General features: G+C 31.2%; 1 protein-coding gene across 2 annotated transcripts; it reads left to right on the forward strand.

Moving 5' to 3' along the window:
• The first annotated feature begins 833 nt into the window (after positions 1 to 833).
• LOC137922459 (sodium/hydrogen exchanger 9B2-like) lies at positions 834 to 14111 on the forward strand. Of its 2 annotated transcripts, XM_068765458.1 has the most exons (11): positions 834 to 966; positions 2185 to 2245; positions 2494 to 2621; positions 3097 to 3325; positions 3650 to 3819; positions 7838 to 8049; positions 9187 to 9358; positions 10348 to 10502; positions 11052 to 11210; positions 13172 to 13358; positions 13938 to 14111. In XM_068765458.1, the coding sequence occupies exons 1-11, from the start codon at positions 915 to 917 to the stop codon at positions 13997 to 13999; spliced, it is 1587 nt and encodes a 528-aa protein (XP_068621559.1). In that variant the 5' UTR covers positions 834 to 914; the 3' UTR covers positions 14000 to 14111. The 2 variants fall into 2 exon arrangements, with proteins under 2 accessions (XP_068621559.1, XP_068621560.1); XM_068765459.1 differs by lacking the exon at positions 11052 to 11210.
• The last annotated feature ends 175 nt before the right edge of the window (positions 14112 to 14286 follow it).

Here is a 14286-nt window from a genome sequence, read left to right on the forward strand (position 1 = left end):
GTGAAAAAAAAAATCCCAAAACAAAATATCTTTACAAGAATTGAACGCATTGAATAGATTTCTCAAAAGTTCACTGATTTTAACAGATTGATTAAAACTTACCTTTCCTTATGCTATTTATCAGTCAAATATCTATTGAACAAATAAATCTAAAAATCTTAATTAACTTGAGTTATTACAAACATAACTCTTAAATATTCCTCTATGGTTAACATAGTTTGCAGATTTAACCATAGCTTAACGCAATCATAAGTAAAGTTAACATTGTTTAATATGGGTATCACACACAGCTACTTTGAATATAGTTTTAAGATAACGAACTTCACTAACATATCAATATTTGCTTTACTCCAAAATTTGTGGGCTCACAGCATGCGTGTGCATTTTTATATGAATTATGAGAATGGTTTATACCTAAAACTTAAAATATAAGCGAGGCATAATAAAATCACTTTGAAGATTTGTATTACAGTGTAAATCGTATTTTAATTTAATCTACCTAGTATTCTAAAAGTTAAGCAAGATTACAAATTACAAGTATAGTTACTAATACAAGATAAAAAAATTCATGAGATTTAAATAAGAATGCTTAATAAATTCCAAACTTGAACAAACTACCATAAGACGTTTTGAAGTTTTATTTCATGCTTTGATAAATAGATAGTCTCGGCTTCTGCGTTTTAGTCATTGTTCTAGGCGATGAGGTGCAGATTTAAAACGACGATTATTGATTTGGGTCGTGACGCAATGTTCTTCTTAATGTTTCATGGCGCCCGCAACCCTGCTCAAGAGCAACTGTTGATCATTTGGTTCATCGGATTTAGTTACTTCAGACGACAGCACGCCAGTGTATACTTTACTTAACAAAACAAGTTTTAGCTAACGACTTCTGATATTAGTTGTATTTAGTTTTTATGTTTTATTTTTGTTTTTTTATTAAACGTGGACTACGAAAAATGAATGAATGTAAGTATTTTATTTCTTAGTTTTATATTTATTATTATTTTCAATAGATGGATATTATTTGTGTTCACGTTTACTTTCATTTTTTTAGTTTTTTAAATTTTGCAATGCGATATTTTGTTACATTTGATTTGCCTTGAATATATTTGTATACATTTTAATCAAAATTATCGTAACAGGTAATATTTCATTAAAAAGGGTAAAAAAATGATATGCCCACTAATAAGTTTATAAATATCAGTTAATGTCCCTGTCTTAGGTAAATTCAGGCAATTGTACACATTTTCAATGTCGGCAAGACATTGGAGTTTTATCATTTTTAAACATAAACATTAAGGAGCTCGAGATAATGCAATTTAGTCAGTTCTCAGTGCTTTAACATTAAGAAGTTAATGAAATCATGTGACCATGTCCGGTGATTTAATCTTACTAAAGCAAATCTTTGTTTAGTACCGATTTCACAAGACACCCGTGAAGCATGTGTACTTCCTTTTTGACACCAAATGATTAATTGATTCATTATCAAATTTCCAATGTTCAAGGGCATATTATATACTTTACTTTTACTGTTACATAATTTATTTGAGTAATATTTACGAAAATTTGTAAATCAATGTGTCGTAGCTTACAACATCGTAATGTGAAGTGATCTTAGATTTTTGTAGTTATTATAGTAACGTATTATATATATATTTATATATATATATATATATATATATATATATATATATATATACAATTTTTTTACACATTTACACTTTTTTATGTACAATTTTTAAGACATTTCATAATAATAATGAATAATCTTGTATGAGCAATATTAAACCGTATTATAATTAACTGATTAACATTATAATAATAATGTCAGAGTACAGGTCGTTTATGAATTTAGCAGCTATGAATAACAATCTTGAAATTACTAGAACGAATAAACTTTCCTCATTTTATTGACTTATTTAATAATTTCAAGTAAATTAAAAAAAATAAAACTTAATTTATACCATATAGGATTAACAAAAAAGGCGACGAGTTAATACTAAGGATAGTGGAATTTAAATGGTACCCTCTGTCAGGCCAAGAATTTTACTATGAAGTCAATCACACTTGCCCACTGTTGTTTGCAATAGAAATTAAAGAAATGAATGATTATAACATGCTTGTACTCTAATACGCTACTTTAACATTGACATTGATAATAGATTGCTCCAATTTTTTACGCAGATCAGTGGACAGGAAAAAATCACAATAAAAGCCTTTATAACGATCACAAGGAAATGAAAACGTAAGTAAGTACTGACAACTTTATTTGATCAAACTATTTTTAGTATCATTCATATCTTATAAGAACGCTAATTACGCGTGCTCCTCTATTATAATAAATCAAAGTCTTATGGGCGAACACTGCAAATTATTAGACGGAAGAGCAAGCAGGGAGAACACGCTCGTCATTATGCAGTGCGTTTTATGGACATAACTGAGTTAACGTGTAAAAAAGTGAAAAATTAAAACAGAAAATTGTTGTTGTTGCAGATCTCCAGAGTGTTCGCCTAATACTACGGCTGAAAAGGTTTTTTTACAAAATGATCACGTTAAAAAAAAGTCCATAGTGACAACTATTAAATTAGACTTTGTTCACTACTTTACCCTAGGAGTAATTGGTGAGTATATTTCACTATATAATTTCAAACCAGCAGTGTTTATTTAAGATCTAGTCAAATTTACACAAAACTAAATATTGGATGTCGATTTTCCTAATAATATTTTATTTTATAAACTTTTAACCAACTGCAGATGTGTAAAATTGTAATGTTTAGATGATACGAGTGTAATAATAATATTTAATACTGAGAGTAGTAATATATTTTCACGTTAATTAATTCACTATTTTATAAAAAAATGCCTAGTAATTCCGAGTCCATTCAATTCTAGATTATTCTAATGTTTTATCACTTTAACATTCTTTTTATAAATCTAATAACCCTTTGTTTACTTTCGAAAATCAGTCATCTTGTATGATTCTCGGCTATTCGCATAAAGTGAATGATAGTCGTAGATTGATTTAATGTCAATTATTAAGGATAAGTTATCACGAGTTAAATGTTTCGCTCTCTATAGTATGTTGATGTACTGTAGGCATTCTAACTTGGGGAACATTGTGGTGTGCTTTCGATGACAACTGGGGATGGGGCGGACCGTATTTTCGCCTCGCCGCGGTGGCGGCAGTGGCCTGGGTTAGTGGCCTTCTCTTTCAAGAATTAACTACACTGCCACCGTTACTCGCTGCTCTTTTGACCGGTATATTCGCACGACACTTTGGGTTCCTCGATATGCGTCAATATTCTAACATTGATGGATTTTTAAGGTAACCAGTTATAATAACTAGTTTTTTAAGCAGTAACCGAAAATTCCCATCAAAAATAAATTTTTTAACTAAACAACTAGATAATTTAATTGTGATTAGTTTTCAATGATGTAAATTTGTAATAAAACTTGAATAATTATCATATAGATGTTATATTCCAAATTAGCATAAATTCACTCGTAGAAACTAGTAACGAGTTATCTTAAAAATATAAACATGTTTCAAAATAAAGTGACGCGGAATTAAAATCACATTTTCAAATAAACATAAATTACATGCAGAGAATATTTTCTAAGATATTTATAATATGTAATTTTTTAACAGAAAAATCTATCCTGTGATTATTCTTGGCAAGGGATCATTAGCATGGGATACAAATTATATGAAGAAAAATTGGAAACAAGTGGTAACCTTAGGCACTATACCATGGGTAACAGAAGTTACCACAACAGCTGTATGCACTCACTTCTTCCTTGGCTTTCCTTGGTTATGGGGTAAGTGTGATCAACAAGTTACATTTAAAATAAGAATCAAATTGTAACATAACCACAACTCCCTGAATATCTATATAAGGAAAATATAAAAGAATTTATTGATTTAAGTTTTAATAAAAAATATCAAAATAAGTATTCATAAAGTATTTATTTTAATATTAAGCTATTTATGTTACGCTGAAATAAAATTGAGCTTGGATTCACAGACGGGTCCGAAGCCGTAGCCTAATGTTAATATAAACCGCTGAACGTTTGAGATAAGTAAAATAAAGAGTTAAAACTAAACTACTTTACTTTACATATTTTATAACTCGTAGATTAAAATTGAAGAAAATTCCGTTAATTAAATTCCAAGAAGTATTTACTCATGGAAATGAAGTTTTAACCGATTATAAACAGCTGAAACAAAAGTTACTAAAAATTTTGCATAAATTTAAGTAACTCTTCAACTTTAATACTTCTGGAAAATGAGATTTATGATGTACAAATATATTAAGATATTTGATTTTATCAAAGCAATGGTCAAAGAAAATAAATTAAAATATTTACAATTTATAACGTAACGCATTTAGTCGTTTGAAAAAATAAACAACTTCATTTTATTTGCATAATTTACCTTGACATGTAAATTATAAATTTGAAGATGGGTCTAAAAATCCTGAACATTAAATATTATCGTGAATAGAAATATTAGTAATCTTCTTTTTGATGTCCTCCTAAGTATAACACTATTAAGTGTTTACTATTTGTGGTAGACAATGATTTTGTTAATACATTTTTTGTGTCTATGTGTGTGTCATCATTTTATTCCGACGAAATCTAATACACGCGCGATTAGTAAAAAAATATTAAGGTTGCTGTCATTACGTCTCTCGTCGGCAAACTATTTCTTTCCATTTTTTGTGAAACGTAAACCAAAAGATTTCATCAAAATATGAAGAATAATCCCATGTGATAATCAATGCTAAGGTGAAGAGTGGATAAATTCATGAACATCATTACCATGTCAATCAATGGACGCTCATAGTAAGGCAAAGATCTTTCCCAAAACTCGCCAAAATAATCTGTCTTGCGCCGCCCGCAGCAAGCGAACTTAACTAATTCGTTGGTATCGTGTGAGGCTCCTACCCGCGCCATTATCGCCACTCGGGAATCTGTCCCCGCCCACTGCCGCTTCATATGAGCTACGTCGGTAAGGTTGGTTATTCTGCAGATGTTCTTTTTTCTAATTCGATCTCGCAGCGTACCTTCAAGCATGGCCCTCCCCCCATTGTTTTGTAGGCGACTTTGGGCTTTCTTATTAGACCCATTGTAAAAGACCACGTCTTACATCCATAGGCCAGCATCAGAAACACAAAATGGTCAACGACCTTCACGTCTTCAGACTTTGTGGTATTTTGGTAACCTTTTATTGTTGCATTAAATTCTCAAAACAATTTTCGTTTATTATTTTGTAGTTATTCAAATTTCTTGTCATCTTTGTAATAATAAACGATAATATTTTACTACCAGTTGCTCACAACGACTTTATCTACAAATGTCAACGAGTTCGCGTGAGACCAGGTCGAATATTTTAAACACGTTTTTAGATTTTTTGAAGAATTAAATGATTTTTTTAATACATTGTTCCTTAACGCAAAAGTGAATTTCCCTATTGCGAGTACTACCGCATAGTATTGAATAAAATGTCACGAATACGCGACAATAGAGCACGATGTATATTCGGTACAAAGCCGATTCAATAAATTCCATCATAGAGCTCGTATCGAAAGATTTGAATGCATTTTAACCGCATGACATGCTTTACTAAAGCTAGGTGGTCACACAGAATTTAAGATATCAGAGGTATGTGCATAATTGTAATATAAAACCTTTAGTGTTCATATATAAAACCTTTCAAACACCAAATATTTATTTTAAGTGCTGTAGCAATAATGGTTAGATAACGGCAAAAACAAATGATAATATAAGAATAACGTTCGAACACGTTTGTTGTTAAGTAATTATTTTCTTATCAGTTTTTTAGTTACCTTTGGAAAGCAAGCATCTTCAATTTAAAGATCGACCTAGGTTTTTTTGCTATAGGAAGAAGATTTTATAACACTTTGTTATAAATTATTATATACTTAACATGTACCTTACATATGAATAAATTTTCGTTTTATTCACTCTTTTTATACATTGTATTAAACAATGCAGCAGACTTAATACCTTGAAGATATTCTATACCAGTTAACCCTAGGTTGTGAAGAGATAACAGAAAGGCAGGTGGGTAAATGTTATTGTTGTATTGTTCGATTCTTCTCCGATTGGTCTCGAACCTTCTTTTTCAGAAAATAACGGTTTGTTAATTCTGTGGGGAATTTCATTTCAGAGCTGAACGCAAGAAAAAAAGACAGAACGAAATTAGATTTGTGAGAAGGACAAAGTAGTAAAAGATTTTTTGAGGATCGTAGATGTCTCTCATGGCTTTGAGTTAAGAAATTTCCCGTATGGTTAGGTAGGAAAGCGAAATTTTAGACATAAGTAAGAAATAGGGCGTAGTTAAGGGAAGTAAATTTCTCTACACACAATTGGGCAACTTTTAAATACAGCTTGAGGAGCTAAGACGTGGTCGTACTTCCGGAGACAAAAACGAATCAAGTGCAGTTATTGAGATTACGGTTAATTTGTTAAGACGATGTACATTCAGGTCGAAATAGCACAATCTATAATAAGGATTATAAGGGACTGCACCGGCATTGTCTGGGATTTAATTGAAAAGTAATTCTTCAGGCGATGGTGACAATGCATGGGGAAAAGATAATACATTATAGGACGCAAACTGAAATAGGTGTTAATAAGAAGTTCAAAGTCTTTAACAAGCTGACATCTAGAAATATCAGCCCCTCCAAATTTTAATAAGAGAAAACTTGTTATATTCAGTTTATTAATATTGTAAGGCTACCAACATGAATGGCCTCATCCAGTTTGCTCTTACATCGAATTTGCTGTAGCAATCTTTTATATATGCTAGGTTCAAATCCATTCGATTAATTGCAACGGGCAGTCTATGTCTGTCTGCGTGAAAAACTGCAAGTCCTCAACATACGCAAATAATATGCACATTAAAATTCTGCTTTAAAAGTTTAATAAATATTGAAAACAATTAAGGAGAAAGAATCGAGGGACAACAGCATTGGTATAGCTCGATTTCGACAAGCACTTATCTAGTCCGCTAAGGTCTTTCAACATCAGATGAGAACCAATCCGACACATTGAAGGAAATTGGCAGATAGGAGATGGGAGAGAATAGATATGGGCACATGTTCATTTGCCGGTATTAAAGGCGTAGGAGACCGAACCTACGAAGTTCGAGAGATAATCTTAGTTTCAATTCTTGCCTTCCTAATATCGTCAGTCACTTTAAGGAGAACGGCAAAGGCCCAGGTTGTAATGGACTCAGCAAGTCGCTGTTGTGGATGGAAATAAGGCTTTAAAATTATTATCCCGTAATATATGGTTTTCGCCATAATGCCGGTGTTAAAAATAAACTTGAGTTATTTATTTCAGTTTTTGGACAGTGAAAATTCTTTAGAATCGAAGATTTACTATTATCCAGTGGCTGAAATTTATGTCTGTGAAAATAGCAGTATGATTAAATAAGACTTCATACTTAATCGTCTTTTTTCCCTGAAATAAAAGTTACACAAGCGGTGTTATAAGCTCTAGATTCGTTTTAAAATTATTTCTGCGTTTTTTTTTAAACAGTTTCAAGTAATTTCTGACTGCCAGATACATTTGGAACATAAAGATTTTCCCAATGATAATTAAGTATACACAGACCATCATGATTAAATATTTTAAAGATTTTATCGCTCGTTTAATTAAATTACAGATATTGTATATACTCAGAGAACTTACATTGATCTAAATCATTTAATACATTAAGTTAATCTGAAACGTGTAATAACTATAACACACGACAGTCATTAAAGCTCGCCGACAAACGTGTTAAAAATCATGCTCATCCCTACAGGAATCCTTCTGGGCTCAATCTACGCTTCCGTGTCAATCCCCGTTATAATGCCTCTGGTGCAGCGACACGGTACGAAGCCAGACAGAACGCAGAACTGGCCGCAACTAATCTGTACAGCCGGCGGCACAGATACGGCACTCAGCGTCGGAGTTTATGGTCTCATTTTCACCTTTATGTTCTCTAATGCAAACGACCTCTATCGATATCTCAAAGTAAGTACCATCAAATTTGCAACTTTGAACAAAGCTATCCTAGAATTTCAGGTTCTAGTCTTATTTTTACGTTTTTCCTGTTTACTATGTCATAATGTTAGTAAATTGCGCAATAACTTAAAAGTAGATATTTATTTCATTTTAAATCAAGTGCGTAAACAGGCTAATGTTAACTGATTGCATCTCTATGCATTTAAAAAACAGAATAGGTGTTTTGACTTTTGTTTATCTTACCGCTGGATAAAATCTATGAAGGTTGTAAAAAGGAAAAGATAATATTTAAAAAAAATCAACATCATCTGTGCAAATTGGGCCAGGCGCTGTTGTCAGTTATTGCTTATTTATTCTACTATTTTTTATTCTAGCCTTCTTAAGTTAAATAAATTGCTTCTTTTAATTTATAATAGTGGTTATATTAAAAAATGAATAGTCGAAATCACGTATTGACGAAAACCAATTTGGCCAAACAAACTCTGAATATTGAAAGACAATTTATTCTAAATCTGAATTTCGACAAATGTATTTTAAACGTCATGTAAATTAACAAATGAGAAAATTTTACAGAGATGGACGAAACCTTTTTATTTCTGTTATAGATTGTAGAAGTAAACAAAAGTAAGGTACCAACAAAATCATTGGTTGTAGGTGTAAAAGCTTCAGTGGTAAATCTGTAACTCCTTTGCTGTCAATTAAAAATCCATTGCAAATTTCCCTATTCAAAAGTCAATGGTTTCAGAAATAATAAATAACTAAAATCGTAAAAATTATAATAAAGATTGGGTGTACAACACATTTTTATTGTTACATATTTGTCGTTGCAGAATTTGTACTGCCAGAAATTATTACCCTGTAATATTCTAATTGAAAGAAATAATGTAACAGTTTTCAGAGTGTGATCACTTTTTAGAGAATGTTTGTATATAAGTGTAAAGACTTCAAAGCTTCTATGTAACAAATGAGATGTACAATGGTATAATAATATTGTGTATTATTATATAATTCTTTATTGCAATAGGAAATCTTAAAGAGTTACAACATCAAAAGCGTATTTTCACGCTGTGAGTTTTATAAAATTTGCATGTTATATGCTTCATGGATATAAAATTATGAAAGTTTTTAAAAAGTGCACCCACACAGGCGGGATTGGCGCTCTTCGCAGGAGCTACGCTTGGCGTCATCTGGGGCAGCCTGGCAAAGCTTATCCCGCACTCGTGTGACTACTACGTTACCGAGTTACGAATTTTGTTCGTCCTCGTTGGCGGTCTCTTCGCCAACTTTTTCACGTCTACTCTAGGATGGGGCGGGACTGGTAAGCCGGTGATTTTTTTATTTAGTTCTTAAATAATAAAAATGTACGTTAGCAAAATTAGAGTTGTTAAACCTTAACGTAGAAATGTGCGTGTATATAATAATTATGGAAAATAGTATAATAATAGCTAAATACATAATGTGTAACCAGATACGGGCTATAATTCAATAATCTGATACTGTTTATTTTTATTTTTCGCTCAATACCCAATCAGCTGAAACCATAACAAATTAATTTTTACGTTAGTAACCTAATCTGTTCTTACTTACTTTTTATATAAATTAATAATAATATAAATATATAATAATAATAATATTTTTATATAAATCTCACCATTCCCATTTGTTCGATTCATTACGCATGTTAAAATTTAATATCATTTACTAGTGGATAAATGATAGCAGTATATGAATTTACTATCATCGTTTTTGCTGTGATATTTTATATATTTTTATTGATTATATTTTTGATATCCACTTTTGAACAAAGGTCTCTTAGAGAGATTTCCAAAAGGACCGTATTTGAATCAAACTTACTTTACCTCTGTGTTTTTATTTAATTATGTTATTACTAAAAGACATGAAAGCTTTTGAAATGATATTATAGAATTTGTATAAAAACAAACAAATTATGGCAACATTTATAATATATTTTACACAACATAGTCTAAGTCATGCTTGGACCAAGGTTGTTCTCGGCAACTATTAACAAAAAAATGAATATGTATATAATCAAAAAGAAATGATTTCATTTTTGTTCATTCGTAAATAAGAATAACCTTCAATTTACGTTTATGCCATATAATGATTAACATATGTGTTAAGCCAGATATTTTTATTACTAAAATATTTTTTTTTATTTATTGAAAATACTTAACATACTATAACAACTTATTTGAGATATTATATTATATTTAAGATATTATGTATTGATACTTATTGATCATGGTTTTTAAAAAAATATTTTCAGTTGTAACATTTATTTTCCAGGCGGGGTGGCAGTGCTAGCATGTAACGCAACGGCTGCAAGTCATTGGGCTCGAAAAGGTTGGAAATTGAACCAAAATCCGGCATCTACAGTGTACCGCGTGCTGTGGTCCGCGTGCGAACCCTTGCTCTTCGCGTATACGGGCACATTTTTTGTGGTCGGTTCATTATTTTAATAAACCATTATTAGGTTACAGGATATAATGGTTATTGCTTTTTTCTTGATTTTCGTGATGATCGATCCTGTGCCCCATTAGCATTATTAAAACATAACTTTAAAAAACATTACATCGAAAATGGTAGTAGAAAATAACGATACAAAATATGCCGTTTCAAAATATAAGGTTAACAATTACGAGTTTTTGAAGACAATAAAATCTTATGTGATCGCCCTATAGTCGCCAAATTTCGCTGCAGACTTGAACGTTCACGTCTTAATTTTTAACGACATTTGGAATCAGGTTTAATTATATTTTTTTATTCAATAATCCTTTTTAAAACTTCTTCTAGCCTAGACATTATTAATTTTGATAGCAATAATAACTGGTATCCTATATATAACAATTGTAACAATTAAGCTTTCAGTTAAACATATCAAATAATATATATGTAAGCATAAAATACCGTCATAACACTATTTAAATTAGTTCCTACTTCAACTGTCATGCACGATCATCAATTGAACCAATTTATTAACTGATTTGCAGATACATAGTTCTGTGACAGACACAATGGTAATGGGTTTCGGAATTCTCCTCATAACACTAACAACAAGACTACTCACGGCAGCTCTGGTGTGTTGGAACCTTTCAATTAAAGAAAAACTTTTTGTATGTTGCACTTGGATACCAAAGTCTATAGTCGAGGTAACGGAGAATCATTCACCTACTTTTTAATGCATTTCATTGTGTACTCTTTCACAACTTTAACCAAAATTATGATAACAAAAAAAAGTGAAATCATTTTAACTCAAGAATAATAACTAAAAACTATTTTTACCTACACAATAAAAGTCTTGCTTATTACAACCCATATTCCGTTTTTAATTTTAATACAAAAAGTTGCAAACAGAACAGTGCGCTATTAACTAAAAGCAGCAACAACTGTCTATAAACATTTTCGACAGAAAATTAGATACGAAAACACCTGTTGCCCATCTTTGAAGTTCATTAAATGGTATTGAAAAGGATTCTTTGACCACTAACAAGAACTTCATTGTTTTAAAGGCATTTTATTCCATTGTATAATTAATAATTACAAATAATAATTACACTAAGCGACAATAAAAATATATGTATTATAAAATATATAAAATCATTATTTATATCTGCATTAGAAAAGTTATCTGTTTGTTCATAATAAGAATCTAAAAAAATTATCCGGAAAGCAAAGAGGAGGGCTACGCTTGGAGATTCAGTGCAAGATTGAATCAGAAATGAGGAGATCTGCAGAAGAACCGAGCTCGCCGAAATAGCTTGAAGAATTGCTCGGCTGAAGCGACAGTGGGCGGGGCACAACGCTTGAGCAACTGATAGCCGTTAAGGCAGAAAAGTTCTCGAGTGGCGACCATAAACCGGTAGATGCGGCATTGATAGGCCACTCAAAAGGTGGACCGAAGACAATAAAAGTAGCGGGGAGTCAAAGAGTGCGTGCAGCGAGAGACCGGTCATTGAGGCGATGTTTGGGGAAGGCCTATGCCTTGCATTGGGCTTCTATGGGTTGAAAAGACGTAATATGAAACATATAATATTTTTATGAACAAATTATAATACCCGTAAATACGAACCGAACCAACTGTTGTTTAACGATAAGTGGTTGCTTCTCACAATTTCGACCGCATGCCCAAATTAGACATCAACAATTTTTAAAAAATGTGTAATTATTTTAAATTAGTTATTTAATATCTATCTGGGTATAATTTCACTTATATAATAACATTTTCTTATTATTTATATTAATAAATTTTTATTAAGAATATTTAAGTTGAAAATTTAAAGACGGAGATATTTTTCTTTTAAAAAAACATGAAACAAAGTTAAAGTTTAGTAATACCTAATTTTTATTATTCAATTTGTGACATGTGATGTCTTCTCTTAGTATAAAATATGTATCAACCTACGGTTATTAACCTGAATTCTTAAACAAGACTAATTTGTGTAAGTAAACAGACTCTCTGCTTACATTTTAAAGTCGTTACGCTTAAGGATTTATACACAGTCAATTTATTTGATACCTTATCTTTAAGGCCATTAATTAAATTCTTAGACTAAGCATACCAGTAAAATGTTATTTGTTCATAGATTCGCCCGCTATTGAAGTGAATAATTATATATTGGGTATATATTTGTTAAATGTTATACAGGATGATTAGTTATAAGTGTAAAAGCTTTTATTAGATGAATGTATAGCTCATGTGCAGCAAATTAAAGTATGCTACATATTAAAATTACTTACTGTTCACTATCTGTCCCTGTAGAATTTGAACTGCCAGAAGTTACTGGCCTGTCGCGTTCCAATATAATTTCAGAGTAATATTTTAAAGAGATTGATTAAAATAAATATAACAGGCTTAAAACTTTTAGCTGAGAAATGAACTATATATTCCCCCTTTAAAGCGTTTACACCTACAACCAATCACCTGTATATTAATTTTAAAAATCTAGCGTAAAATAGGATTGAACAAAAAATTCACAAATCGATCTATCTGGCAGCTGCTTACAGTTGCATCGTAATTCTAGCTTCTCGATATTCATATTTATGAATTACGCTCATTACACATTTTATTCATTTAATTATTAGGTAAAATTAATATTTTACTTACTTTCAGGCAGTTCTGTCTCCGTTGGCGATTAACGCATTATTAACGAATAGTACGGATAAAGAAAACGAAATGCGTTATGCAGAAGACTTGATGAGGCTTATCATTCAAGCCATATTAATCACAACCCCAATAGGGTTTCTTCTTACAAATCATTTAGGGCCATTATTACTAAAAACTACACAAAACAATAAAGGTAATATTGTTTGTGGATCAAATTATATATCCAAGTATCTGCACCTAATACATTGTTACTATCAGGCATCAGCACATGTATTGCTTTGCCATTTTAGAATTCAATCATCATCATCATATCATACGTACCGATAGACGCCCACTCCAAAGCATAGGCTTCCTTTAAAGATCGCCGCGACAACAGGTCTTGCACTGCCTGCATCCAGCGACTTCTCGTAACCTTAACAATGTCGTCGGTCTATCTAGTGGATGGCCTAACGACTAGGTGCCGATAAATAAATAAAAAATGAAAGTCCATTACTGTATTTCAATTTTCATTTTTTTTGGAGATTATACACTAATTTATCTTTAGCTTTGTTAATATGTATCAATGGTAGTTTCAAAGTTTGAGCATTAAATTATACCTATCAATTAAATTTAACATCATTAATACAACTGCTGGAAAACTCTCCTGGCAGTTTCCTCGTACCTTCTTCGGCCGTGTGCCGGTCATCATACACTTATAACTTATACAAATCATATGACGCTACATATGTTATAATTAAAAATTAAATTAGACCCAAACTTTATATTATTTCAGATCTGGAATCTCAAAAGCGACCATCAAGAGACGAATCCATTAAAGAAGACGGGAGACTATAAAAAGTTACTAGATAGACATTAATTTATTTTAATAGTTTATAGGATAATGAAAACTGCAAGCAGCAGTGACCAAAGATTTACAAAAAAATGTAATGTAATTTATACTTTTTAATATAACATTAAATATAGATTCTAACCGACTTTTATTATTGCAACCTTTTACATTCCATATAAATATAATAATATATCTCTTTATCAAATCATGCAAAACATTGCAAAAAAGTTAAAGTAAGTAATAACATACGACCGATGAAATTTGTGTGACTGGAGACTCGCTTAGGAGCACA

Source organism: Battus philenor, unplaced genomic scaffold, assembly GCF_028537555.1.
Source record: "Battus philenor isolate CCGP_79_NKW_IND1 unplaced genomic scaffold, ilBatPhil1.0.hap1 SCAF_2, whole genome shotgun sequence".
In the NCBI taxonomy this organism is placed as follows: Eukaryota; Metazoa; Arthropoda; class Insecta; order Lepidoptera; family Papilionidae; genus Battus; species Battus philenor.

What these genes read in the sequence shown, in the direction of transcription:
- LOC137922459 (XM_068765458.1), top strand. Translation starts at nt 915, where the DNA reads ATGTTTTATTTTTGTTTTTTTATTAAACGTGGACTACGAAAAATGAAT. An exon ending in GATCACAAGGAAATGAAAAC is followed by an intron (nt 2,246 to 2,493) that starts GTAAGTAAGTAC and finishes TTGTTGTTGCAG; the next exon opens with ATCTCCAGAGTGTTCGCCTA. An exon ending in AACTACACAAAACAATAAAG is followed by an intron (nt 13,359 to 13,937) that starts GTAATATTGTTT and finishes ATATTATTTCAG; the next exon opens with ATCTGGAATCTCAAAAGCGA.